Source organism: Catharus ustulatus, chromosome 23, assembly GCF_009819885.2.
Source record: "Catharus ustulatus isolate bCatUst1 chromosome 23, bCatUst1.pri.v2, whole genome shotgun sequence".
Classification (NCBI taxonomy): Eukaryota; Metazoa; Chordata; class Aves; order Passeriformes; family Turdidae; genus Catharus; species Catharus ustulatus.
The window spans coordinates 674,555-702,090 of NC_046243.1; the positions used below are offsets into that span (position 1 = coordinate 674,555).

The window sequence follows — 27,536 nt, forward strand, 5'->3', positions numbered from 1 at the left end:
TGACAGTGCCCTCCCAGATGACACAGGTGACAATGTCCACCCGAGCACGGTCACCACATCCTTCCCTGGCAGTGCTACATCCAGGGTCACACCCCGGGGGAATGCCAGGTGCCACCATGTCCCTTCAGAAGTGCCACATCCTTGGACACTGCCAAGTGCCACCATGTCCTTCTCCAGCAGTGCCACATCCAGGGTTATGTCCTTGGGCGCTGCCAAGTGCCACCACTCTCCAGAAGTGCCACATCCTGAGGCACTGCCAGGTGCCACCATGTCCTCCTCCATGGTCATGTCCTTGGGCACTGCCAAGTGCCACCACTCTCCTCAAGTGCCACATCCAGGGTCACTGCCAAGTGCCACCACGTCCTGCCCCAACAGTGCCACATCCGTGGTCACCTCCTTGGGCACTCCAGGTGCAACCACGCCTCTTCTCCAGAAGTGCCACACCCAGTGCTGGCTCTTGGGACACTGCCAGGTGCCACCACGTCCTCCCCTGGCAATGCCACAGCCAGGGTCACTTCCTTGGACACTGCCAGGTGCCACCGTGTCCTCCCCTGGCAATGTCACACCCAGGGTCACAGCCTTGGACACTGCCAGGTGCCACCGTGTCCTCCCCCAGGGATCTGGGGGTCTCTGGTGCCTCGGGGGCTCCCCACGCTCCCGGCAGGACCTGCTGGAATCGGCTCTGGCACACGGAGCAGGGCACAGGTGACCCCACGGTGGCTCCTGGTGGCCCCACGGTGGCTCCTGGTGGCCCCGGGGCTGCCTCACGGCCGCTGGGGCTCCTGAAGCTCCTCCCGGGGCTCTGCCGGTGCCCGGGACAGGAGTTGGCTGCGGGCTCGGGGCCGGGGGGGGTCTCTTAGCCCTTGTCCTGCGCCAGGGGAGTGCCCTTGTCACCCAGGGGCTGTGGGGACAAACGGGGACACAGCCCAGATCAGAGGGGACACGGGCTGTGGGGACAGGCATTGGGGCAGGGTTCAGGGGACGGATTGGGGACAGGAACAGTGGGACAGGGATCAGGACAGGGACAGGGATTGGGGGCAGGAACAGTGGGACAGGGACAAGGACAGGGACAGGGACAAGGACAAGGACAAAGACAGGGACAGGGATGGAGGAGGTGGAAGTGCCACCCCTGGACACTGGTGCCAAAACCTCCCCCCTCTGCTGGGGCTGCGATCCCTCCCGAACCCCAGTTGTCCCCAGTTGTCCCCATGCCATCCCCACGTTGTCCCACGCTGTCCCCACACTGTTCCAGCCTGTCCCCAGGACTACGCCCACGCTATCCCCACTGCCCCAACCTGTCCCCATGCTCTCTCAGGCTGTCCCCAGACTATCCCCATGCCATCCCCACACTGTCCCAGCCTATCCCCATACTGTCCCCACTCTGTCCCCCACTGTCCCAGCCTGTCCCAACGTGTCCCAGCCTGTCCCCCTCGCCATCCCCACACTGTCCCAACCCGTCCCACTCTGTCCCACTCTGTCCCATCCTGTCCCAGCCCGTCCCCACAGTGTCCCCAGCCCGTCCCCGCGCACCCCCGTACCCACCGCTCCTTTGGGGGTTCCCCCGTCGGGCTGCAGGCTGAGGAAGGGGTTGGGCTGCGCCATGGCCGAGCCCGACCCCAGAGGAGGGGTGGCCTGGGGGGCCAGCAGGGCCCCGCCGGGGTTCAGCTGCTGCGGGGACAGCGAGGCCAGCAGAGAGCCACTGCTCGGGGCCAGCAGAGAGCCACTGCTCGGGGCCAGCAGAGAGCCACTGCTGGGGGCGGCCGAGGTCAGCAGCGCGCTGGGGCTCGAGTGCAGCGGGGCCGAGGTGGCCGCCAGGAGGCCACTCATGGCCAGCTGGGACGAGCCCGACATCTGCAGCCGCTGCAGCTCCCGCTTCTGCTGGATCTGCTGCATCATCTGGAACACCAGAGCCTGCTGCTCCTGCGGGAAGGGCGGGGACAGCGCTCAGAGAGGGGACGGGGAAGGGGACAGGGAGGGGACAGAGAGGGGACAGCCAGGAAGGACAGAGAGGGGACAGAGCGGGGACAGTGCTCAGAGAGGGACAGCAAAGAGGGACAGAGTGGGGACAGGGAAGAGAGGACACCGGGGGGACAGAACGGGGACATAGAGGAGGGGACAGCCAGGGACGGCCAGGAGGGACAGGGAGGGGACAGCCAGGGGACAAAGAGGGGAGAGCCAGGAAGGACAGAGCAGGGACAGAGCGGGGACAGAGAGGAGAGGACAGAGCAGGGACAGAACAGGGACAGTAGGGACAGAGAGGGAACAGAGAGGAGGGGACAGAGCGGGGACAGCCAGGAAGGACAGCCAGGAGGGTCAGGAGGGGACAGAGCGGGGACAGAGCGGGGACAGCTCGGCAGGAGGGGACACCCGGGACACCCCGCGGGGTCAGGTTTGCGCTGGGTCCGAAAGCGCAGGGGGAGGATTTGGGAGGATTTGCGATTCTGCTCCCCACGGATATTTCCATCTCCGAAATCAGCTCAGGCTCACCTGCATCCCGAGGGACACCCTGAAATCCTGGAAAACCACCCTGAAATCCCGAAAAATCACCCAGAAATCTGGTAAAACGGTCTGGAAAATCGATCAGGAATCCTGGAAAACACCCTGAAATCCTGGGAAAATTGCCCAGAAATTCGGGAAAATCACCCTGAAATCCTAAAAAATTGCCCTGAAATCTGGGAAAACTACCCTGAAATCTGGGAAAATCACCATGAAATCCTGGAAAACCACCCTGAAATCCTGAAAAAGCGTCCTGAAAATCCAGGAAAACTACCCTGAAATCTGGGAAAACCGCCAAGAAATCCGGGAAAAGTGCAGGAATCTCTATGGCAACCACGCATGGCCCTGTCCCCGTGGATGGGTGACACGGGGACACCGGCTGTCCTGGTGAGGGTGACACGGGGACATCGCTGCTCCGGGAAATTCGCTTTTCCCGGGATATAAAAATATCCTGACCCAGAAACACCCAGAGCAGCGGGTCGGGCTCCTGGTGGCCTCAAGGGCCTGGTGACAGATTTTACATTTCAATTTTACTTTTTGATTTTACTTTTCGATTTCACTTTTCGATTTCACTTTTCAATTTTACTTTCCGATTTAACTTTTTGATTTTATGTTTTGATTTCGCTTTTTGATTTTACGTTTCAATTTTACTTTTTGATTTACTTTTCAATTTTACTTTTCAATTTCACTTTTCGATTTTACTTTTTGATTTTACTTTCCGATTTCACTTTTCAATTTTACTTTTTGATTTTACCTTTTGATTTCACTTTTCAATTTTACTTTTCAATTTTATTTTTCAATTTCACTTTTCAATTTCACTTTTCGATTTTACTTTTTGATTTTACTTTCCGATTTCAGTTTTCAATTTACTTTTCAATTTTATTTTTCAATTTCACTTTTCAATTTCACTTTTCGATTTTACTTTTCAATTTCACTTTTCAATTTCACTTTTCGATTTTACTTTTTGATTTCATGTTTCGATGTCACTTTTTGATTTTACTTTTCACTTTTCAATTTCACTTTTCCATTTCACTTTTCAATTTCACTTTTGATTTTTTTACGTTTCGATGTCACTTTTCGATGTCACTTTTCCATTTCACTTTTCCATTCCACTTTTCAATTTTCCTCTCCACCCCGAGGTTCCCCCATCCCACCCCACCCTCCCTTACCGGGTTAAGCGGCTGGGAAGTCAGGAGCTGCTGGAGCTGCTGCAGCTGCTGCTCGTGCTGCTGCAGGACGTGCCGCTGCTGCTCCGTCAGGGGGCTCAGGCTGGCCACGCTGCGGGGAGGGAGCCGGTCAGCGCGGCCACAACCGCTCCGGCACGCTCGGCACCGCTCCATCCTTCCCTCCCCGGAGCTCCACAGCGGCTGGAGAGGGCCAGGGCAGCCCATCCTCACCTGCTCAGGCTGGTGGAGAGCTGCAGCGCCGGCGGCCCGCTGGCCTGCGGCGGAGGCTGGGCGGGCTGCGCTCCGTTCAGGCTCCCCAGGATCCCGTTGAGGGGCATCTGCTGGGCTCCGGCCAGGCTGCCCAGCAGGTTGTCCACCATGGGCACCACCCCGGAGCCTCCGGCCAGCCCCCCGCCTGCCACCCTGGCCAGGCCGTTCACCTGCTGCGCCCCGGGCAGGGGCAGCGAGGCGGGGCTGGGCTGCAGCATGGGCAGGGGCGGGGGTGTGCTGTGGAAGGACAGGGAGGAGCTGCTCCTGCTGGGACAGCCCGAGTGAGGGTCCTGGGGGAGAAACGGACACAGAGCATCGGGCTGGGCCGGCCGCCCCAGGGCAGCTCGGCTCCGGGAGCTGGGGGCTCTGGGGGTGCGTGGCTGCAGTGGTTTAAATTCCAGGGGTCCCAGAGGTCCAGGGGGGTCCCAGAACTCTGAGGGGTCCCAGAACTCAGGTCCAGCCCTGCTGGATCTCCAGGCTGACCTGGAAGCGCTCTCACCTCACGCTCCCACTCTCAGCTACTCTACCCAGCCCTCGGGCGCCTCAGGCAGACCCTGATCTCTGAGCCTGGGCTAGCAGGCTTTAGGAGGTGGCTACCGAGCCCTGGGGTTGCTGTGCTGGCCCTGCCCGAGGCCCTGCCCAGGTGCAGAGGCCGCAGTACCTCGGAGGATGTGGAGAGCGAGTTCTCGATGCCGAAGCTGTTCTTGCACGGGGGGCTCTTGCTGATGCTCAGGGAGTCACCGGTGCAGGCGGGGGGAGAGGGGCGGGGCGAGGCAGAGAGTCAGGGATGAGCCCATGGCAGAGAACCCTCCCACTGTGACTCTTCAGCCACTGCCAGGGTGCAGGGACACATCCTTGGGTGCCCTCAGCCCCTTGGTGCCCTCAGCCCGGTTCTTTCAGCCCCAGTTCCTGACCCCAGTTCCCTCACCCTGGTTCCCTCAGTCCTGGTTTCTGCTCCTGGCTCCTTCAGTCCTGGTGCCTTCACCCCAGTTCCCCCATCCTGGTTCCCTCAGCCCCAGTTCCCTCACCCTTGGTGCAGTCATCCCCGGTTCCCTCACTCCAGTTCTCCACCCTTGTCCCCCACCCCGGTTCCCTCACCCTGGTTCCTGCCTCTGATTCCCCCACCCCAGTTCCCCCATCCCAGTTCCCCACCCCAGTCCCCCACCCCAGTCCCCCACTCCAGTTCCCCCATCTGCAGTCCCCCACCCCAGTTCCCCACCCCAGTCCCTCACCCCAGTTCCCCCATCCCAGTTCCCCCATCCCAGTTCCCCATCCCAGTTCTCCCATCCCAGTTCCCCATCCCAGTTCCCTCACCCTGGTTCCCTCATCTCCAGTTCCCCATCCCAGTTCCCTATCCCAGTTCCCCACCCCAGTTCCCCATCCCAGTTCCCCTCCCTGTCCCCTCCCTGTCCCCACCCTGTCCCCACCCTGTCCCCACCCTGTCCCCTCCCTGTCCCCTCCCTGTCCCCTCACCGTTCGCAGGCAGGATGTACTGGGCCTGGCTGCCGGGCCCGTTGCTGCTGGTGACCACGGGAAGGGCACGGACAGCTGGACATTGAGCAGCTGCAGCCGCTCCTTCTTGGCCGTCAGCGTCATGATCTGCTCCTGCAGCCGCTGGTTCTCCTTCTGCAGCGAGTGCAGCGCCTTCAGCATCTCCACAACTGCGGGGGGACAGCAAAACACGGGAGGGAACGGGAAAGGGAATCACAGGATCCACAGTCAGACCCAGAGCGGGATGGACCCACAGCGCACACACCCCTCTCCATGGCAGAATCCCAAAATTCCAGCTGGGATCCGCCCCGAGAGCACCGGGAGCACTGCCCAGCCTGCCCTGGGAGCTGCCCCCTGTCCCCGAGGAGCTGCCCCCGCCGTCCCCCGCACTCACTGTTGACGCCGGCCTCGCCGTTCCCCTGCTTCTCCAGGAGCTGCTCGATGTTGGGAGTGGCCTGCGGGACATTGTCCAGCTGCCCGCTGCTGCTGCACGACACGGTCTGGTCGAAGAGCGTCGGCAGGCTGCTGATGGGGGACCTGGGGGGGCCGGGGGTCAGGGGGGCCCTGCTGCCCTATTCCAGCTCCATCCCCGTCCCATTCCCTGCCCAATTTCTGTTCTATTCCCTGCTCCATCCCTGTCCCATTCCTTGCACAATTCCCATCACAATTCCTGTTCCATTCCTGTCCCATTCCTTTTCCATCCCTGTTCCATTCCTTCTCAATTCCCTGCTCCATTCCCTGCCCAATTTTGTTCCATTCCCTGCTCAATTCCCTGTTCCATTCCCTGTTCCATCCCTGCTCTATTCCCTGCTCCATTCCTGTTCCATTCCTGTCCCATTCCGTTCCATCCCTGTTCGATCCCTGTTCCATTCCTGTCCCATTCCCGGCTCTCACGGCTCCTCTGCCCGGAGCAGCCGCAGCCCCCCAGGCTCAGCCGCGCCTCAGCTGAGCCCGCGCTTGTGTTTAGTCCTGGCTCGGGCTGGGAAAGTAAACCCGGCTCATGCCATTGATCCCATCCCATCCCATCCCATCCCATCCCATTGATCCCATCCCATCCCATCCCATCCCATTGATCCCATCCCATCCCATCCCACACCCAAAGGGCAGGGCAGGAGCTGTTTCCATCCCCGCAGGCTGTGTCCCTGTCCCCTTGCTGTCCCCTCTCTGTCTCCCCGCTGTCCCCTCGCTGTCCCCCTCCCGGACACTCACATGGAGGACAGGCTCTCCTGTGGGGACGTTCCCCGGCAGCCGAAGCCGCAATCCTCCAGGTCGGGCTCTGCGTGGGGACAGCGACAGAGAGCGCGGGGTCAGATGTGAGTCAGGAGTGTGCCAGGTGTGTGCCAGGTGTGTGCCAGGTGTGTGCCAGGTGTGTGCCAGGTGTGTGCCAGGTGTGTGATCAGTGTGTGATCGATGTGTGCTCGGTGGGGAGCACCGAGCGGCCCCGGGCAGCACCGAATGGGACCGGGCAGCCCCGTATCGATCAGTCCCGGCCCCGCACCGATCAGTCCTGGCCCCGTATCGATCACTCCCAGCCTGGTATTGATCAGTCCCAGGTCGCACCGATCAGTCCTGGCCCCGTATCGATCATCCCCAGCCCCGCACCGACCAGTCCCAGCCCCGTATCGATCATCGCAGCCCCGCACCGATCAGTCCTGGCTCCGCACCGATCAGTCCTGGCCCTGTATCGATCATCCCCGGTCCCGCACCGATCAGTCCCAGCCTCGTATCGATCATTCCCAGCCCCGTATCGATCATCCCTAGACCCGCACCGATCAGTCCCGGCTCCGCACCGATCGGTCCCAGCCCCGTATCGATTTCCCCGGGAGCCGCCGCCGGCCCCGCCCGGTTCCCCGGCCCGGTTCCTTGCTCACCCCGGCAAGGTCACCCGGGGCCGCCGTTCCTGGAGCTCCGGGAAGAACAAATCCCGTGCCAGGCCCTGCCCGCGGCCCCCCGGATCCGGTAATCCCAGGGGGGATCCGGTAATCCTGGGAGGATCCGGTAATCCCGGGGGGGATCAGCAGCTGCTCCCCATGCAGAGACAGAACCGTTCTGCTCGGAAAAGCCCTCCCAGGTCAGGCGGGACCAGGATCCTTTCCCCAAAGCCGGCCCGGGGCTCTCTGAGTTTCCACGTGCTGAGCTCCTCCCTAAGGAGCTTAACGGGAATCACGGAACGGTTCGGGTTGGAAAATCCCTCCCGGGTCAATCATTAATCCAGCCCGGCCGTGTCCCCAGTGTACCCTCCTGTGCAGATCCAGAAGGTTCCTCCTGATCCCTCTTTTCTCCAGGATCAGAATTCCCAGCTCCTGGGGCTACAAATCCTTCCCTGTCCCCTCCTGTGCAGATCCAGAGGGAGCCTCTTGATCCCTCTTTTCTCCAGGATCAGAATTCCCAGATCCTGGAGCTCCAAATCCTTCCCCATCCCCTCCAGTGCAGATCCAGAAGGTCCCTCCTGATCCCCCTTTTCTCCAGGATCAGAATTCCCAGCTCCTGGAGCTCCAAAACATTCCCTGTCCCCTCCTGTGCAGATCCAGAAGGTTCCTCCTTATCCCTCTTTTCCCCCAGATCAACATTCCCAGTTCCTGGAGCTCCAAACCCTTCCCTGTCCCTCGGGATCAGAGCCTGATGTCCCCTCCTGTGCAGATCCAGAAGGTCCCTCCTGATCCCCCTTTTCTCCAGGATCAGAATTCCCAGCTCCCTCCTCAGCCACTCCTGGCACTCCAAACCTTTCCCTGGACATGCTCCAGCCCCTCCATGTTCTTGGAAAAACCCCAAAACCTCCCCCAGGAGCTGAGTTGTGCCCTCAGCAGTGCCCAGCTCAGCTCTGGCATCCAGAACTTTCCTCCAGGGCCATCCCAGCGCCCAGGAAATCTGGGATGGGGCTGCTGTGCACATGTGCAGGACAGCTGCCATTCCAAGGGGATTCCAGGATAAATCCCAGATTTATCTCCCCCTCCCTGGAATGCCCTGAGCCCTGTTGTGTTCTCCAGCTCCAGATGTTGTGTTCTCCAGCTCCAGATGTTGTGTTCTCCAGCTCCAGATGTTGTGGCTCCAGCCCCAGCTGCCTCCTTTCCCCCTCCCCTCTGCATTCCCACGTGCAGGAATCCCGGAAATCTCCGGCTGTGATTCCCAGTGGGATGCCCAGAGAGGATTTCCTGCAGTGAGCAAACCCAGCTGGGGTTTGGCAGTGATTCCAGACAGCTCTGGGAGGATCCTGGCTCCCTCTGGAATGTCCTGCTGGACTGGGATTGTGCTGGGACATTTTTCCAGGCAGGAATCATCCACCTCCCTGCACGTGGCCAGAATGTCCCAGCACAAATCTTGGAGTTATCCAGGGACATCCATTCTCCAGGGACATCCATTCTCCAGGGAACCCAGTTATCCAGGGATATCCATTCTCCAGGGACATCCATTCTCCATGGACATCCATTCTCCAGGGACATCCATTCTCCAGGGACATCCATTCTCCAGGGACACCCAGTTATCCAGGGATATCCATTCTCCATGGACATCCATTCTCCAGGGACATCCATTCTCCAGGGATATCCCTTCTCCAGAGCCACCAGGGAAACACAATTATCCAGGGATATCCATGATCCAGGGACATCCATCATTCTCCAGGGACATTAATTTTTCAGGGATATCCATTCTCCAGGGACACCCATTCTCCAGAGACACCCAATTATCCATGGACACACAATTATCCAGGGACACCCAATTATCCAGGGACACCCAATTATCCAGGGATATCCATTCCATGCACATCCATTCTCCCAGGATATCCATTCTCCAGGGATGTCCATTCTCCAGAGCCACCAGGAACACACAATTATCCAGGGACACCCAATTATCCAGGAACATTAATTTTTCATGGATTTTCATTCTCCTGGGACACTGATCATTCTCCAGGGATATCCATTCTCCAGGGACATTAATTTTTCAGGGACATCCATTCTCCAGGAACACCCAATTATCCAGGGACACCCAATTATCCAAGGACATCCATTCTCCCAGGATATCCTTCCTCCAGGGATATCCATTCCCCAGTCACCCATCATCATCCAGAGACATCCATTCTCCAGGGATATCCATTCTCCAGAGCCACCAGAGACACACAATTATCCAGGGATGTCCCAGGTAACAGCAGCTCAGACACACCTGGAATTCACGTACCTGCCCGGCTGCTCTCCGGCTGGCTCAGGAGGGGGTTCAGGGACAGCCCCGACGTCAGGGGGCTCCAAAAATGTGGGAGGAAGGGAGGCTGAAGGTGGAACCTGCCAGGGAAAACACCTGCAGGAAAAACAGGGAAACAGCCTCGTTATTCCAGCTCCCACGGCTGGAATATAGAGTATTTTTAGCACGGTTCCTGCATTAAAAATATCTCTGGGAGCTTGGAAAGAGGCCTGGAATGTCCCCAGGGCTGGGCCTGGCATGTCCCCAATTCTGGGTCTGGAATGTCCCCAGGGCTGGGTCTGGAATGTCCCCAGGGCTGGGTCTGGAATGTCCCCAATTCTGGGCCTGGAATGTCCCCAGGGCTGGTTGGGAATGGTGTGGATCCCATTGCTTTTCCCATTGGATCTGGTCTGGCCAGGGAGATCCAGACAGGGATCAGATCCCTGGGGACATAGAGGGACACAGGGGGACACAGGGGGACACAGGGACCCACTGGGATTCAGGGTGGGGATTGCAGGGAGGGCACTGCCGGGGAATCTGGGCAGGATCCAGACAGATTCCAGACAGGATCCAGCAGAGAATCAAGCCAGGATCCAGTACAGGATCCAGACAGGATCAAGCACGGGATCCAGATAAGATTCAGACAGGATCCACTAGAGGATCATAGGAAAACCCATGGAAAATCCACGGGAAACCCCACGGGAAACCCATGGGAAACCCACGGGAACACCACAGGAAAACTACAGGAAAACCCAGGGAATACCCAGGGAAAACCCATGGAAAACCCACAGGAAATCCCCGGGAACACCAACAGAAAACCCATGGAAAACCCACTAGAACACCATGGGAAACCCATGGGAAAACCCACAGGAAAACCCACAGGAAAACTCATGGGAAACCTGCAGGAAAACCAACAGAAACCCACGGAAAACCCATGAGAACACCACAGAAAACCCAGGGAAAACCCCAGGAAAAACCCACAGGAAAATCCAGGAAAAACCCAGGAAAAACTCATGGGAACACCATGGGAACACCCAGGAAAAACCCAGGAAAAACTCACGGGAAAACCCAAGAAAAACCCACAGGAAAACCCAGGAAAAACCCACAGGAAAACCCAGGAAATACCCACAGGAAAACCCAGGAAAAACCCAAGGAAAACCCATGGGAAAACCAACAGAAAACCCACGGGAAACCCCACAGGAAATTCATAGAAAACCCAAAGAAAACCCATGGGAAAACCAACAGAAAACCCCCAGAAAACTCCTGGGAGTTTTCCAGGAAAAACCCAAGGAAAACCCAGGAAAAACCCAGGAAAAACTCATGGGAACACCATGGGAACACCCAGGAAAAACCCAAGAAAAACCCACAGGAAAACCCAGGAAAAACCCAGGAAAAAAACCAAGGAAAAACTCATGGGAACACCATGGGAACACCAAGGAAAAACCCAAGAAAAACCCAGGAAAAACCCAGGAAAAACCCACAGGAAAACCCAGGAAAAACCCGGGAAAAACCCAGGAAAAACCCAAGAAAAACCCAGAAAAACCCAAGAAAAACCCCCAGGAACCCCTTGGGAACCCCTTGGGACCCCCATCCCCTCCCGGGCCGTACCTGGGTGGTGGAGCCGGCGGAGGAGGAGCAGGTGGGGATGGAGCTGGCGAAGGGCGAGCGGCTGAGCTGGGGCAGCGCGGCGCCGCCCTGGTGGGGGAGCAGCCCCGAGGGCAGCGGGGTGCTGCAGACCGCGCGCAGCGCCGCGCCCAGCGGGATCGGGTCCTTGTTACTGGTGTAGATCCCTGAGGGGAACACAGTCCTGATTATTCTGTACTGAGAGAGGAGATTCCTGATTAATTCTGCTCCTGAGAGATTCCTGATTATTCTGCTCCTGAGAGATTCCTGATTATTCTGCTCCTGGAAGAGGAGATTTCTGATTATTCTGCTCCTGGGAGATTCCTGATTAATTCTGCTCCTGGGAGGGGAGATTCCTGATTATCCTGCACTAGGGAGATTCCTGATTATTCTGCCCCAGGGAGAGGAGATTCCTGATTATTCTGCCTTAGGGAGATTCCTGATTATTCTGCCCCAGGGATGGGAGATTCCTGATTAATTCTGCTCCTGGGAGGGGAGATACCTGATTATCCCATTCCTGGGAGATTCCTGCTTATCCCATTCCTGAGAGAGACTGGGAAAGGATGGGAATGGATGGGAAAGGATGGGAAAGGATGGGAGAGGCTGGGAAAGGCTGGAAAACTCTAGGAAAGGCTGGGAAATTATGGGAAATTATGGGAAATGACGAAAAATTCTGGGAAAGGCTGGGAAAAGATGGGAGAGGATAGGAGAGGCTGGAAAAATTCTGGGAAAGGCTGGGAGAGGTTGGGAAAAGCTGTGAAAGGCCGGAAAATTTTGGGAAAAGCCGGCAAAACCTGAAAAATCCTAAAAAAGACCCCCGAGCCCACCCAGATCCCCGAAGGGAGGACGCACCTGAGCCCAGCAGCGGCGACTCCACGCTGAGGCCGGGCAGGCTGGCGGGGTGGCCGAAGCTTCGGGAGGAGCTGCCCACGCTGGAGCTGACCAGGGATCCCCCAGAGAAGGGTGAGGATGAGGTGGAGGTGGATGCAGCCAGCTGAGCCCCCAAAACCTCCTTCCCTTTGCCCGCCTTGGGCCGCCCGGGGCCGTGCTTGTTCTTTTTGCTGCCTTTGTGCTTCTTCTCCTTGAGCACCTCGCCCTCCTCGGTGCTGAGAGAGGGCATCCGCTTGTGGCTGGTGCTTGGTGGTGGCAGCTGTGGCAGCTGTGGCAGCTGTGGCAGCTGTGGGGCCAGCCAGGGAGGTGCTGGTGGCTTTGTAGTCCACGGGGGAGGCGTCGCGGGCGCGCTGCTGGCCCACGGAGGAGGTGGAGAAGCGCATGATGGAGCCAAAGCCGGAGAAAATCACCTTCTGCTCGAAGACATCGGCCTTGGGGCCCTCGTAGAGCGGGGAGCAGTGGGAGCTGGAGCTGGAGCTGGTGGCCTTGCGGAATTTCTCCTCCTCCTGCTCCAGTTTGGGGAAGGGCGTGAAGTCCTGGGAGGCGGGGAGGGCGCAGGAGGAGCCTGGGGGCAGCCGGGGGTCAGGGGAGATCCAGGGGTCAGGGGGACAACATGGGGACCCAGGGGTCAGGGGGACAAAGTGGGGACCCAGGGGTTCCTCCTCCTCCCCCTCCATCCTCTCTCTTCTTCCTTTTCCTTGATCCCTCTCCTCTTCCTCCTTCTCCTCCTTCATCCCTCTCCTCTTCCTCCTTTTTCATCCTTCCCCTCCTCCTCCTCCTTCCTCCCTCCCCTCTTTCTTCTTCTGCTCTCCTCCTCCTTCCTCTTCCTCCTCCCTCTCCTCTTCCTCTTCCTTCATCCCTCTCCTCTCCTATTCTCCTTTTCTCCTCCATCCCTCTTCCTTCTCCTCCATCCCTCTCCTTCTCCTCCCCTCCTCCTTTCCTTCTCCTTCTCCTTCTCCTTCTCCTTCTCCTTCTCCTTCTCCTTCTCCTTCTCCTCTCCTTCTCCTTCTCCTTCTCCTTCTCCTTCTCCTTCTCCTTCTCCTTCTCCTTCTCCTTCTCCTTCTCCTCCTCCTTCTCCTTTTCTCCTCCATCCCTCTCTCCTCCATCCATCCTTCTCCTCTTCCCTCTCCTCCATCCATCCATCCATCCATCATCCATCCATCATCCATCCATCCATCCATCATCCATCCATCCATCATCCATCCATCATCCATCCATCATCCATCCATCCATCATCCATCATCCATCCTCCTTTTCTCCGTTCTCCTTCACCTTTTCCCATTTCTCCTCCTCCATCCCTCTCTCCTTCCTCCCTCTCCCTCTCCCTCTCCCTCTCCCTCTCCCTCTCCCTCTCCCTCTCCCTCTCCCTCTCCCTCTCCCTCTCCCTCCCTGTCCCTCACCCGCACTCTGGAAGGTTCCTCCCGGCGCGGTCGCTCCGAATCCCCCGGAGCTTTTCCCACTTCCCGTTTTCTTGCCTTTGTGGCTGCTGCCGTGGCTCGAGGATTTCCTGCCCTTGGCCTCTGCCCTGGCCACCTCCGAGCTGTCCTTGGTGGCCTCGTGGTGGCCACCAGAGGGAGGGGACAGGCACGGGGGTGACCCCAGGGACCAGAGCTGGGGCTGCTTTTCCTCAATTTACCAATTTTTCCCCATTTTTTTCCCCCTAATTTTCCTGATTTTTTCCCCCTGATTTTCAAAATTTTTCCCCCAATTGTTCCACCCTTCCCCATTTTTTGGATGAATTTTCCCACCCCTTCCCCTTTTTTGGGGAGGATTTTCTGGATGAATTTCCCTGCCCTTTCCCATTTTTTTGGATTAATTTCCCTGCCCTTTCTCTTTTTTTTAAAATTAATTTTCCCACCCTTTCCCCATTTTTTGGGATGAATTTTCCCATTATTCTGGATATTGCCCCATTTTTCTGGATAATTTCCCCCATTTTCTGGATATTTCCCCCATTTTTCTGGATAATTTTCCCCATTTTTCTGGCTGAATTTCCCCATTTTTCTGGCTGAATTTTCCCCATTTTTCTGGATGAATTTCCCCATTTTTCTGGCTGAATTTCCCCATCCCCTGTCCCTTTTCCCTGCACCTTCTCAGCAGTCGTGGTTCCCTGCTGGAGGCTGCTGGGGCTGGGGCTCTCCGGCCTCTTCTTGTGCTTCTGCTTCGGCCTCTCCCGGTCCTTGCGGCTCTGGAACAAACCCAAAAAAATCCAATTCCCATTGCTGGGAGAAACAAACCCCAAAAAAATCCCAATTCCCATTGCTGGGAGAAACAAACCCCAAAAAAATCCCAATTCCCAGGGCTGGGAGGAATAAACCCCAAAAAAAATCCCAATTCCCAGGGCTGGGAGGAATAAACTAAAAAAAAATCCCTTTTTCCTGCTGATTTCCAGTGCCAAATACCAGAAATGAATTAAAAAAAAATCCCAATTCCCATTGCTGGGAAAAATAATTTTTAAAAAATCCCAATCCCCAGAGCTGGCAGAAATAAACCCAAAAAACCTCCTAATTCCCAGGGCTGCAGGGATAAACCCAAAAAAATCCCAATTCCCAGGGCTGGCAGGGATAAATTAAAAAAAAATTACAATTCCTATTGCTGGGAGAAAGAAATAAAAAAAAAAATCCCAATTCCCAGGGCTAGGAGAAATAAATAAAAGAAAATCCCAATTCCCAGAGCTGGGAGAAATAAACCCAAAAAACTCCCAATTCCCATTGTTGGGAGGAATAAATAAAAAAAAATAATTCCCATTGCTGGGAGAAATAAATCCCAAAAAAAATCCCAATTCCCAGGGCTGTTTTTTGGGGTTTTGGGATTTTTGGGGTTTTGGGGATTTTGGGTTTTGGGGGGGATTTTGGGTTTTTGGGGATTTTTGGGGTTTGGGGGGGATTTTGGTGTTTTGGGGGATTTTGGGGGTTTTTGGAGGTTTTGGGGATTTTGGGGATTTTGGTGTTTTGGGGGATTTTGGGGATTTTGGGGTTTTTGGTGTTTTGGGAGATTTGGGGATTTGGGAATTTTTGGGGATTTTGGGGGGATTTTGGAGGTTTTGGGACTTTGGGGTGTTTTGGAGATTTTTGGGTTTTAGAGATTTTTGGAGGTTTTGGGAGATTTTGGAGGTTTCTCACCTTTTTGGGGATTTTGGGATTTTTGGGGATTTTGGGGGAATTTGGAAGATTTTGGGGTTTTTTTGGGAGTTTCTCACCTTTTTGGGGATTTTTGGGATTTTGGGGATTTTTGGAGGTTTTTGGGGATTTTGGTGTTTTGGAGTTCTTGGGGATTTTGGGAGGGATTTTGGAGGTTTTGGGACTTTGGGGTGTTTTGGGGATTTTGGGTTTTGGGGATTTTTTTGAGGATTTTGGGGTTTTTTTGGGTTTTCTCACCTTTTTGGGGCGCTCGTGGTGCGCGGGGGCTTGTCCTGGGCCGGGGACGCCGAGCGGCTCCTCCTGCCCGGGAGGAACGAGGAGCTGCCAGCGTGGCGAGAGCTCTGGGGGAGGAAAAGGGGGAAAATGAGAGGGAAAAGTGGGGAAAATGAGGGGGGAAAGTGGGGGGAAAATTGGGTGAAGAGGGGAAAAAAATGAGGGGAAAATTGAGGGGAAAAAGGAAAAAAATATGAGGGGAAAATTTAAAAAAATGAGGGGAAAGGGGGAAAAATGAGGGGGAAATTGAGGGAAAAGGAAAAAAATATGAGGGGAAAATTGAGGGGAAATGGAAAAAAATATGAGGGGAAAAGGGAAAAAAACGAGGGGGAAAATGAGCAGGAAAAATGAGGGAAAAGGGAAAAAATGAGGGGAAATTCAGGGAAAAAGAAAAAATGTGAGGGGGACAGGGGGAAAAATGGGGGAAAAATGAGGGGAAAAATGAGGGAAAAAGGGAAAAAAAAGAGGGGAAAAATTGGGTGAAGAGGGGAAAAAATGAGGGGAAAATTGAGGGAAAAAGGAAAAAATATATGAGGGAAAAGGGGGGAAAATGAGGAAAAAATGAGGGAAAATGAGGGGAAAGTAGGGGGAAAAAGGAGGAAAAAGGGAGGAAAGGGGGGGAAGGGGGAAAGGGAAAAAATATGAGGGGAAAAGAAAAAAAAAACAAGGGAAAAATGTGGGAAAGGGGAGAAAAGGAGGGGGGGAAAAGGGGGATAATTAAGAATTCCCAAGATAATTAAGAATTTCCAGGACAATTAATAACTCCCCAGACAATTAAGAATTCCCAGGATAATCAGGAATTCCCAGGATAATCAGGAATTCTCACCATTTTGCTGAAGTGATATTTGCAGTAGCCGCAGTATTTGACGTTGTCAACTTCCAGCACCTCCTCCTCACACAGCAGCCCGGCCATCTGGGCACTGGAAATCACAGGGAAAGTCAGGGAAATGGGGAATTCAGGGGGAAATCACAGGGAAAAATCACAGGGAAAGTCAGGGGGAAATGGGGAATTCAGGGGGGAATCACAGGGAAATCACACGGGAAAATCACAGGGAAAGTCAGGGGGAAATGGGGAATTCAGGGAAAAATCACAGGGAAAAATGAGGGGAAATCACAGGGAGAAATGGAGAAATCACAGGGAAGTCATGGGGAAAAAAACCAGGGAAATCACAGGGAGAAATCCCAGGGAAATCACAGGGAGAAATGGGGAAATCACAGAGAATATCACAGGGAAAAATGCAGAAATCACAGGGAAATCACAGGGAAATCACAGGGAAATCACAGAGGAAAATCACAGGGAAAATCACAGGGATAAATGGGAAAATCACAGCGAAATAATGGGAAAATCACAAGGAAAAATTACAGGGAAAATGGGGGGAAATCACAGGGAGAAATCACAGGGAAAAATCACAGGGAAAAATCACAGGGAAATCATAGGGAAGTCACAGGGAAATCAAAGGGAGAAATGGGGAAATCACAGGGAAAATCACAGGGAAATCACAAGGAAATCATAAGGAAAAATTACAGGGAAAATGGGGGAAATCACAGGGAAAAATCACAGGGAAAAATCACAGAGAAAAATTAGGAAATCACAGGGAAATATCACAGGGAGAAATGGAGAAATCACAGAGAATATCACAGGGAAAAACGCGGAAATCACAGGGAGAAATGGGGAAATCATAGGGAAAAATCACAGGGAAAAATGAGGAAACCACGGGGAAAAATGAGGAAATCACAAGGAAATCAAAGGGAAAAATGAGGAAACCACAGGGAAAAATGAGGAAATCTCAGGGCAATCCCAGGGCAATCGCAGGGATTTCAGGAATTTTCTCACCAGGTGACGTGGAAGGCCTGGCGGCAGCCGTGGCGGTTGCAGGCCATGCAGGCCCCGGAGGCCGCTTTGCTCTCCCGGCCCTGCTCCTCACAGATGTAACACGTCTGGAAAGAGGGGGAAAAAAAGGGAAATTATTTTTATTTTCCATAGGAAAAGCCTCCAGGAATTCCCAAATCTTGTGAGATTTGTGTTGGGTTGGGAGGGATTTTAAAGCTCAGTAAATTTCCATCCCACTTTCAATGCTCTGAGGTTCTCGCACTCCTGTGAAGGAATTTCTGGGGTATTGAGGAGATTTTGAGGGATTGAGATGAAAATTTTGGGATATTTTTTGGTGGGATACAAAAAACCTCTCATTTTTTTCCCCAAAAATCACAATTGTCCCATTGGATCCAACGTGGAATTCCCTGGATCCAGCTGGTCCCAGTTCCTCCACAAGAATTCTCCAAATTCCCATTTTCTCTTCCAAAATCCATCCAAAAAAGGAGGATCCAACACAGAATTCCATGGATCCAGCTGGTTCAAGTCTCTCTACAAGAAATTCCTCAAATTCAATTCTTTTCCCCAAAAACCCATCCAAAAATGGAAGATTCAACACAGAATTCCAAGGATCCAATTGGTTCGAGTCATTCCACCACAGAATTCCTGAAATTCCCCTTTTTTTTCCCCAAAACCCATCCTACAATGGAGGATCCAACACAGAATTCCATGGATCCAGCTGGTTCCAGTCATTCCATCAATAAATACCCCAAATTTCCAATTTTTTCCCCCAAATCCAAGTGTCCCATTGGATCCAACAAGGAATTCCCTGGATCCAGCTGGTTCAAGTCTCTCCACCATTAAATTCCCCAAAATCTCATTTTCTCTTCCAAAACCCATCAAAAAATGGAAGATCCAACATGAAATTCCACAGATCCAAGTTGTTCCACCACAAAATTCCTCAAATTCCCATTTTCTCCCTCAAAACTCATCCAAAATGGAGGATCCAACACGGAATTCCATGGATCCAGTCAGCTCCATTCATTCCACCACAAAATTCCCCAGATTCCCATTTTCTCCCCCAGAACCCATCCAAAAATGGAAGATCCAACATGGAATTCCATGGATCCAGTTGGCTGAAGTCTCTCTACAAGAAATCCCTGAAATTCCCCTTTTTTCCCCAAAAACCCATCCAAAAATGGAAGATCCAACATCGAATTCCCTGGATCCACCTGGTTCAAGTCTCTCCACCATTAAATTTCCCAAATTCTCACTTTCTTCCCAAAAACCCATCCAAAAATGGTGGCTCCAACATGGAATTCCATGGATCCAGTCAGCTCCATTCATTCCATCACAAAATTCCTCAAATTCCCATTTTTCCCCCAAAACCCAACTGTCCAATGGATCCAACACAGAATTCCACGGATCCAAGTCGTTCCAGCACCAAATTCCTCAAATCCCATCAATTTGGAGAAGACAAGACCAAAAATTTCCTGGCAAATCCAGCGATTTCCACAATTTTTAACGGGATTTGAACAGCAGGGGCTCGGGATAAAGCGAGGAGGAGCCACAGGGGGATGGGATGATCTCGAAATCCTGAATTCCCGAATTCCCAAATTCCCAAATTCCCAAAATCCCGGGGTTTTTACCTTGTTGAAGCGGTCGTGGGGGACGTACTGGAGCACGATGGGCTCCATGGTGAGCACGTTGGCAAACTGCACCTCAGGGATGTACAGGGCACACACCACGTGGGCCCAGCCTGGAACAGGGAAGGAAAAATGGGAATTCAGACCAGGAATTCCACCCCAAAAAAACAACCCAATCTCCTAAAATCCTAAAAAAAAAATTCAGTCCTAAAATATTTTTTTTAAAAAAAATGATGTGGGAAAAGCGGTTTTGTTGGCGAAAAATTCTATTCTAAGGGAAGTTTCATGGTGAAGAAGTTGCTATTCCTAAAAAAACTTTATCCCCAAAAAAAACTTCTGTCGCTAAAATCTTCCATCCCCAAAAATTCTTCATCCCAAAAAATCCTTCATGCCAAAAAACCCTTGATCCAAAAACTCTCAATGCCACAAAAACCTCCATCCCGAAAAAGCCTTCATCGCAAAAAACCTCTATCCCAAAAAATCATCTCTCCCTAAAAAACCTCTGTCCCAAAAAACCTCCATCCCAAAAACATTGATCCTAAAAAACCTCTACCCCAAAAATCTCCATCCCAAAATACCTCCATCCCAAAAAACCCCTTCATCCCAAAAAAACCCTACATCCCAAAAACCTCGATCCCAAAAACCTTCATCCCAAAAACCTTCATCCCAAAAAACTCTCCATCCCAAAAAATCATGCATCCCAAAAAAACCTCAATCCCAAAAAAGGATCCAAAGATCCCCCACTGATTTTCAGACCAGGAGCTCTCATCGTGGAATTCCCAAGAATTCCTAAGAATTCCCAAAAATTCCTGACTGAGGAACAGAAAAAATCCGCAGGAAAATCCCAAATTTTTGGGAAAATCGAGGAGAATTTGGGATTTTCCCGTGAAGATTTTTGGGAAAAACGAGGAGAATTTGGGATTTTGCCTCACCCCCATTGTCTGTGCGCTTCAGGGCTCCGTCCTTGTGGGGGCACAGCTCACATCTCTGGAAGGCAGAAAAAAACCCAAAATGAACCAAATGTCACCCAAAAAATTCAAATTTAGTCCAATCTGAGCGACCACATTCAAATTTCATCAATTAAAATGAAATTTCATGGAGAAAATGGGAAATGAACGAAGTAAAATGAAAATTTCATGGTGAAAATTGGAAATTATTCAAGAAAAATTCCATTAAAAATTCCATGAAAATGCAATCAAAACTCCATAAAAAATTCCAATGAGAACTCCAAGAAAAAAAATTTCATGAAAATCCCAGGAAAACCCAATGAAAATTCAATGAAAACTCCACGAGAATTCCATTAAAAATTCCATGAAAAATTCCATTAAAACTGCATTAAAAATTCCATGAAAATCCCATTAAAATCCCAGTACAACCCAATGAAAATTCCATCAAAAATTCCATGAAAACCTCAATAAAACCTCCATGAAAATCCCACAAAAACTCAAGGAAAACCCGATGAAAATTCCATTAAAAATTCCATTAAAATTCCATTTTAAATTCCATAAAAACGCAATCAAAACTCCATGAAAAATTCCAATGAGCACTCCATGAAATAATTTCATGAAAATCCCATGAAAATTCCACAAAAGTTCAAGGAAAACCCAATGAAAATTACATGAAAATTCCATTAAAAATCCATGAAAATTCCATTAAAAATCCGTGGAAACTCCACGAAAAATTCTGTGAAAACACCACAAAAACCCCAGTAAAAACTCAATGAAAAATCCCATGAAAAGCCCAAGGAAAACTCAATTAAAATTCCATGAAAACTCCATGAAAACTCCGCAAAAATTCCATGAGAAATTCCACGAAAACCCAATGAAAAACTCCATGAAAAACTCCATGAAAAATCCCATTAAAATCCCATGAAATTCATTAAAACCACACAAAAACAAAGAAAACTCAAAGGTAATTCTATGAAAATTCCATGAAAAACTGCATGAAAACTCCAGGAAAACTCCATGAAAAATCCCATTAAAATCTCACAAAAACCAAATGAAAATTCCACGAGAAACTCCATGAAAATTCCATGAAAACCACAATAAAAACTCAATGAAAAATTCCATTAAAATTCCATGAAAATTCCATTTTAAAAATCCATTAAAAATTCCATTAACACTCCATGAAAAATTCCATTAAAATTCCATTAAAATTCCACGAAAATTCTAAGATAAACTCCGTGAAAAATTCCATTAAAAATTCCATGAAAACTCCATTAAAAATTCCATGAAAACTCCACGAAAACCCCAATTAAAACTCCATGAAAAATTCCATAAAATTCCAGTTAAAATTCCATAAAAACCCCATAAAAATTCCATGAAAACTCCACGAAAATTCCTTAAAAACTCCATGAAAATTCTACAAAAATCCCATTTTTGAGAGAAAAATACCTTTTTAAATTTTTTTTTTCAAATCACAAACTTTAACCCCCAAAATTTTTGGATTTTTTCCATACTCACCACCCTGGCTGCTCTTTCCTGGGATTCACATTTCCTGCAGAACCAGGGACCGGTGGGAACTTGGACAATTCCATAACAAGCTGGGGGAAAAAAAAATTAAAAAGACAAAAAACCAAATTAATCCATTTAAAAAATTTATTTTTGATTTTGCAAGGATTTAAAATATTTGGAAAATTCCTTGTTCATGGAAAATTGGATGAGTTTTAAAGTCCTTTTTGATACTGAGAATTCCATTATTCCAAAATTTTAAATTGCATCCAGAGCATTTTAAATTTAATTTTTTTTTGGTCCTCACAGGAATTCCTTTGTTCAATTCCATGCCTGGAATGAGAAATTCCTGGAATTTTTGCAAATTGTGGCTGAGTTTGGAATAAAATGGGGTTTTTTAGGGAATGTGGATTTTAAAACAGAGGGGAAAATGGGAAAAATGGAGGAAAAAATGGGAAATTGTGGGGGGAGAATGGGCAAAAAACAGGGGGGAAAATGGGAAATAAATAAGAAAAAGAGGGAAAAAGAGGAAAATGGAAAAAATGGGGAGAAAAAGGGGAAATCAGAGGGAAATGGGAAAAACAGGGAAGAAAATTGGGACAAAACAGAAAAAAAAAAGAAATAAATGGGGGGAAATGGAGGAAACTGGAAAAAATGAAAAAATCACTGAGAAATGGGGAAAAAATTGGGAAAAAATATGGGGGGAAAGAGGAAATCAGAGGGGAAAAACTTCCCCAAACCCTACAGGATGAACCCTGAATTTCCTGTTTGGGGTTTGAGTTATTTATTAAAATTAAAACTTCCCCAAAACCCTGGAGGATGAACCCTGAGGGTTCTTTTTGGGGGGTTGATTTATTTCAGGAATAAAAACTTCCCCAAAACCATGTGGAATCATCCCTAAGGGTTCTTTTTTGGGAATAAAAATTTCCCCAAGTTCCTACAGGATAAACCCCAAGTTTCTTTTTTGGGGTTTGAGTTGTTTGGGAATTAAAACTTCCCCAAGTTCCTACAGGACAAACCTCGAGGTTCCTTTTTAGGATTTGATTTATTTAGGGAATAAAAACTTCCCCAAACCCTTGCAAGATGAACCCTGAGAGTTCTTTTTTGGGGTTTGTTTTATTTAGAGAATAAAAACCTCCATAAACCAGTGCAGGATAAACCTCGAGGTTCCTGTTTGGGGTTTGAGTTATTTTGGGAATTAAACCTTCCCCAAACTCGTGCAGGAAGAGCCCTGAGGTTCCTGTTTGGGGTTTGAGCTATTTTGGGAATTAAAACCTCCCCGAAGCCGCAGAGGCTGGGCCAGGATCCAGCAGGAGCCGGGGAATCCCCACACCCTGCAGGGCCCGAAAACCCCAAAACAACTCCTGGGCTTCCCACAGGCTGCAGCGGGACTGAGCCAGGCTTGGCCTAGAGCAGGACTGAGCCTGGCCTAGAACGGATTGAGTGAGACCTAGAGCGGGACTGAGCGAGGTCTAGAGCGGGACTGAGCCAGGTCTAGAGCGGAACTGAGCCAGGCCTAGAGCGGGACTGAGCTAGGCCTACAGCGGGATTGAGTGAGGTCTAGAACGGGACTGAGCCTAGCCTACAGTGGGACTGAGTCAGGCCTAGAGCAGGACTGAGCCTAGCCTAGAGCGGGACTGAGCCAGGCCTAGAGTGGGACTGAGCGGGACTGAGCCAGGCCTAGAACAGGACTGAGCCAGGCCTAGAGCAGGACTGAGCGGGACTGAGCCAGCCTAGAGCAGGACTGAGCGAGGCCAGAGCCTCAACTGCTCCCCTGGAACGGAACCTGGAAATCTAGAACTGGTTCTGAATATTTGAAATCGTTCTGGACCTTCAAAAACTCTTCGTGACTCTTCAAAAAACATTCCTGACCCTTCAAAAACCCTCAAAACAGTTCCTGACCCTTTGAAACTTTTCCTGACGCTCTGGAACTGTTCTTGAAAATCTGGAACTGCTCCTGACCCTCTGGAACTGTTTCCTGAATATTTGAAACCATTCTGGACCTTCAAAAACCGTTCCTGACCCCTCAAAAACCATTCCTGAATATTTGAAACTGTTCTGGACCTTCAAAAAGTGTTGTTGAATATTTGGAACTCTTCCTGCCCCTTTGGAAGTTCCCATTGCCACACAATCCTGTTTCTCTTGATTTTGGGAGCAGAACGGCGCCAGGAACCCCAAAACCAAAACCTGGGGGGGATGGAGGGAGCCGGGGTTTGGGGGTTTGGGGAGCAGCAGGAAAAACAAAGAGTGGGAATGGGGATGGGAATGGGAATGGGGATGGGAATGGGAACGGGAATGGGAATGGGAATGGGAATGGGAATGGGAATGGGAATGGGAATGGGAATGGGAATGGGGATGGGAATGGGGATGGGGATGGGAATGGGAATGGGGATGGGAATGGGAATGGGAATGGGGATGGGGATGGGAATGGGGATGGGGATGGGAATGGGAATGGGAATGGGAATGGGATTGGGAATGGGGATGGGGAATGGGGGAATGGGAATGGGGATGGGGATGGGGATGGGGATGGAGGACAGGGACAGAGCCAGACACACAAAGCTGGACACACAGACAGGGTTGGAGACATGGACAGGGATGGACACACGGACAGGGATGGACACACACACAGGAAACACATGGACAGGGATGGACACACAGCAAGGACAGAGGTGGGCCCATGGACAGGGACAAAGATGGACACACGGATAGGGCTGGACACAGAGACAGAGCTGGACATACAGACAGGGCCAGACACACGGACAGGGACAGAGTTGGACACACGGACAGAGGTGGACACACGGACAGGGCCGGACACACGGACAGGATGGACACACGGACAGGGATGGACACACGGACACCCAGATCCAGGAGTGAGCACCGGGAACGGAGCAGGAAGAGCTGGAGATGAACTGGGACAGGGACGGGATAAAACAACCGGGAAAAAAACCGGGATAAAACAACAACCGAGGACAAAACGGGAAAAACAACAACCAGAAAAGGGACGGGATAAAACAACAGGAAAAAAAAAACGGATAAAACAACAACCGGGATATGGATGGGATAAAATAACCAGGATAGGGACGGGACAGAAAAACTGGGAATAGGATGGGATAGAACAACTGGGATAGGCACAGGATAAAACAACAACCGGGACAGGGACGGGATAAACAACAACCGGGAATAGGATGGGATAGAACAACAGGAAAAAAACGGGATAAAACAACAACCGGGATAGAGATGGATAAAACAGCAGCCGGGATAGGGACGGGATAAAACAACGGGAAAAAAACGGATAAAACAACCGGGATGGGAAGAGATAGAAAACCCGGGACAGGGACAAGATAAAACAACAATCGGGAATAGGAGGGATAGAACAACCGGGACAGGCACAGGATAAAACAACAACCAGGAAAAGAACGGGATAGAACAACAACCGGGACAGGGACGGGATAAAACAACCGGAAAAAAACCGCAACAAAATAACAACCGGGATAGGGACGGGCTAAAACAACAACCAGGATAGAGATGCGATAAAACAACCGGGATAGGGACGGGATAAAGCCGGGAGAGGACGGGAGAGGAGCGCGGCCCGGGCAGCCTGGAGCTCTCCGCGCGTTCCGAACGAACCGAGCCGGGACCCCCGGTACCGATTTTAGACCCGGGTTTGTTTCGTTCCCCGAGCCCAGCACAAACTTTGCGGGCCCGCTAGGGCGAGCTGGGGGCGGGCCCGGAGCGATTTAAAATGCAAATGGCCCGTGCGGCCCGGAGCAGCGGGAGGAGGAGAGGAGGAGGAGGAGGGGGGCTGCCTTCCTCCCTCCCTCCCTCCCTCCCTCCCCTCCCCCTCCAGACCCCCCCAACCCCCCCAACCCAAATTGGGGGTCCAGCCCCTGTTCCCCCCATCCCCTCCCCATTAAAAAGCGGGGGGAGGAAGCGCAGAACCCCCAAAATCCCGATCCACCCCGAGCTGGGGGATGGGAGGGGGGGGCTCCGCTGCTCCCCCTCCCCAAAATATCCCCACCGTGTGTCCCCCCCCTGCATGCGACAGCGGCGACCCCGTTATTCGGAACAATAGCGATAAAACAAAGCGCACCCCCCCCGCCATCCCCCCCCCCCACCGCTCCCAGGGAGGTTTTGGGGGGCTCGGGAGGGGATTTTGGGGAGGGGTCTCACCTTGGTGCACGGCCACATTGCAGCCGTGGCCGTCGCAGTAGACGAGCGGGTTCTCCGCCCAGCCGCGCTCGTCGGAACACACACAGCAGCCTCCCACCATCTCCTTCATACTTCCAGGAGGGTTTCCTGCCCCCCCGCCGCCTCCTGCGCTGCTCCTCCTCCTCTTCCTCCCCTCCTCCTCCTCCTCTTCCTCCCCTCCTCCTCTTCTTCCCCCCCTTCTCCTCTTCCTCCCCCTCCCCTCCTCCTCTTCCTCGCCCCCTCCTCCTTCTCCTCTCCTCCTCCTCTTCCTCCCCCCCTCCTCCTCCTCTTCCCCCCCTTCTCCTCCTCCTCTTCTTCCTCCCTCCTCTTCCTCCCTCCTCCTCCTCGGGGGGGACACAGGGGACAGCGAGAAGCCACAAGCGGGCGGGGCGGGGATGGAGGGAGCGGGGACAGCGCGGGGACAGCGCGGGGGTGGCGGATGTGGCGGGTCCCCCCCCCGCCGTTTGTCACCCTCTCCTTTCTGCGTGTCACCCCGGTTTGTCCCTGTGCCTGTCCCACGCTTGTCCTCGTCACCCTCTGCTTGTTCCTGTCCCCCCTGTTTGTCTCTGTCCCCCTTGTTTGTCCCCCTGTTTGTCTCTGTCCACCCCACTTTCTCGTTTATCTTTGTCCCCCCGTTTGTCGCTGTCCCCCCCGTTTGTCCCCGTGTCCCCTCCCGTTAATCCCTGTCCCCCGTGTTTTTCTCTTTCTCCCCCCGTTTGTCCCCCCCCGTTTGTCCCTGTCCCCCCTGTTTGTCGCTGTCCCCCTTGTTTGTCCCTGTCCCCCCTGTTTGTCACTGTCCCCCCCGTTTGTCCCCTCCGCTTGTTGCTGTCCCCCTGTTCGTCCCCCCAGTTTGTCCCCCCTGTGTGTCACTGTCCTCCCCCCTGTATGTCGCTGTCCCCCGTTTGTCCCCCTGTCCCCCCCCGTGTGTCCCCGTCCCCCCCGTGTGTCGCTGTCCCCCCGTGTGTCGCTGTCCCCCGTGTTTTTCTCTTTCTCCCCCCGTTTGTCTCCCCCGTTTGTCCCTGTCCCCCTGTTTGTCGCTGTCCCCCTTGTTTGTCCCCGTCCCCCCCGTGTGTCACTGTCCCCCCATCGCCCCGTGTGTCGCTGTCCCCCCTCGTGCCCCCCTCCGGTACAATCATGACGGCGCCGCCCGCACGCTCCGGTAAAATTTGCGGTTCACGGATCCCGGCGCGGCCCGGGCGGGCGGGTTTGATATTTAGAAATTATTTTTTATTTTTTGAGGATTTTTTTTTTTGGTGATTTTTTGGGGATTTTTTGGGGTTGTTTTTTTTTTTTTTTTTGACCCTTTGCGATGAGGATTTTGGGGTTTTCTCTCCTCTGGGAACGCTCCGGAAATCCATTATGCCGAAATTCCCGGATCCAGGCAGCGCCTCCCCTGGAAAAAGGATTTAACCCCTTGGAACCTGTCCTGGTGTCTGGGAGCAGAAAAATAAAATCGGGAAATAATCCTGGAATATTTGGAATATTCATTTGTGGGATTGCACCTGCAGGGAATGAATGAAGAGAAATTATCCTGAATTATCGGGAGTATTTATTTATGGGATTACATTGCAGGGAATGAATGAAGAGAAATTATCCTGAATTATTTGGAATATTTATTTATGGGATTACACCTGCAGGAACCCAATGAAGTGATCCTGGAATATTGGGAATATTTATTTATGGGATTGAACCTGCAGCGAATGAATAAAGACATTTCTTTTAATCCAAACCCCAAAATTCCAATTTTTTGCCCCATTTTTGAGCTCTCTGGCCAAGCATCACATCCACTTTTTTCCCCCTTTATCCCATCCTTTAAAATCCCTGCAGGGGCAGGAATTCACTCAGCCTGAATTCATTTTTATTCTGTGAGTTTTCCCTCCTTTTTCCCATTTTTAATTTTTTTCCCCTCCATTTTATCTTTTGTT

At 52.0% G+C, this 27,536-nt stretch overlaps 1 protein-coding gene across 1 annotated transcript; it reads right to left on the reverse strand.

Annotated features, from left to right (window-relative positions):
* Positions 1–812: 812 nt before the first annotated feature.
* Positions 813–25,760, reverse strand: MLLT6 (MLLT6, PHD finger containing). Its single transcript, XM_033079184.1, is given in 24 exon segments — positions 813–901; positions 1,543–1,920; positions 3,666–3,774; positions 3,894–4,222; positions 4,594–4,684; positions 5,408–5,462; positions 5,465–5,593; positions 5,818–5,960; positions 6,633–6,699; positions 9,594–9,656; positions 9,659–9,710; positions 11,202–11,383; positions 12,069–12,354; positions 12,356–12,672; positions 13,508–13,681; positions 14,193–14,292; positions 15,482–15,507; positions 15,510–15,585; positions 16,344–16,437; positions 17,352–17,455; positions 18,977–19,086; positions 19,906–19,960; positions 21,436–21,515; positions 25,594–25,760. Coding segments are annotated over 24 exon segments (3,174 nt in total). The 5' UTR covers positions 25,703–25,760; the 3' UTR covers positions 813–856.
* Positions 25,761–27,536: the final 1,776 nt, after the last annotated feature.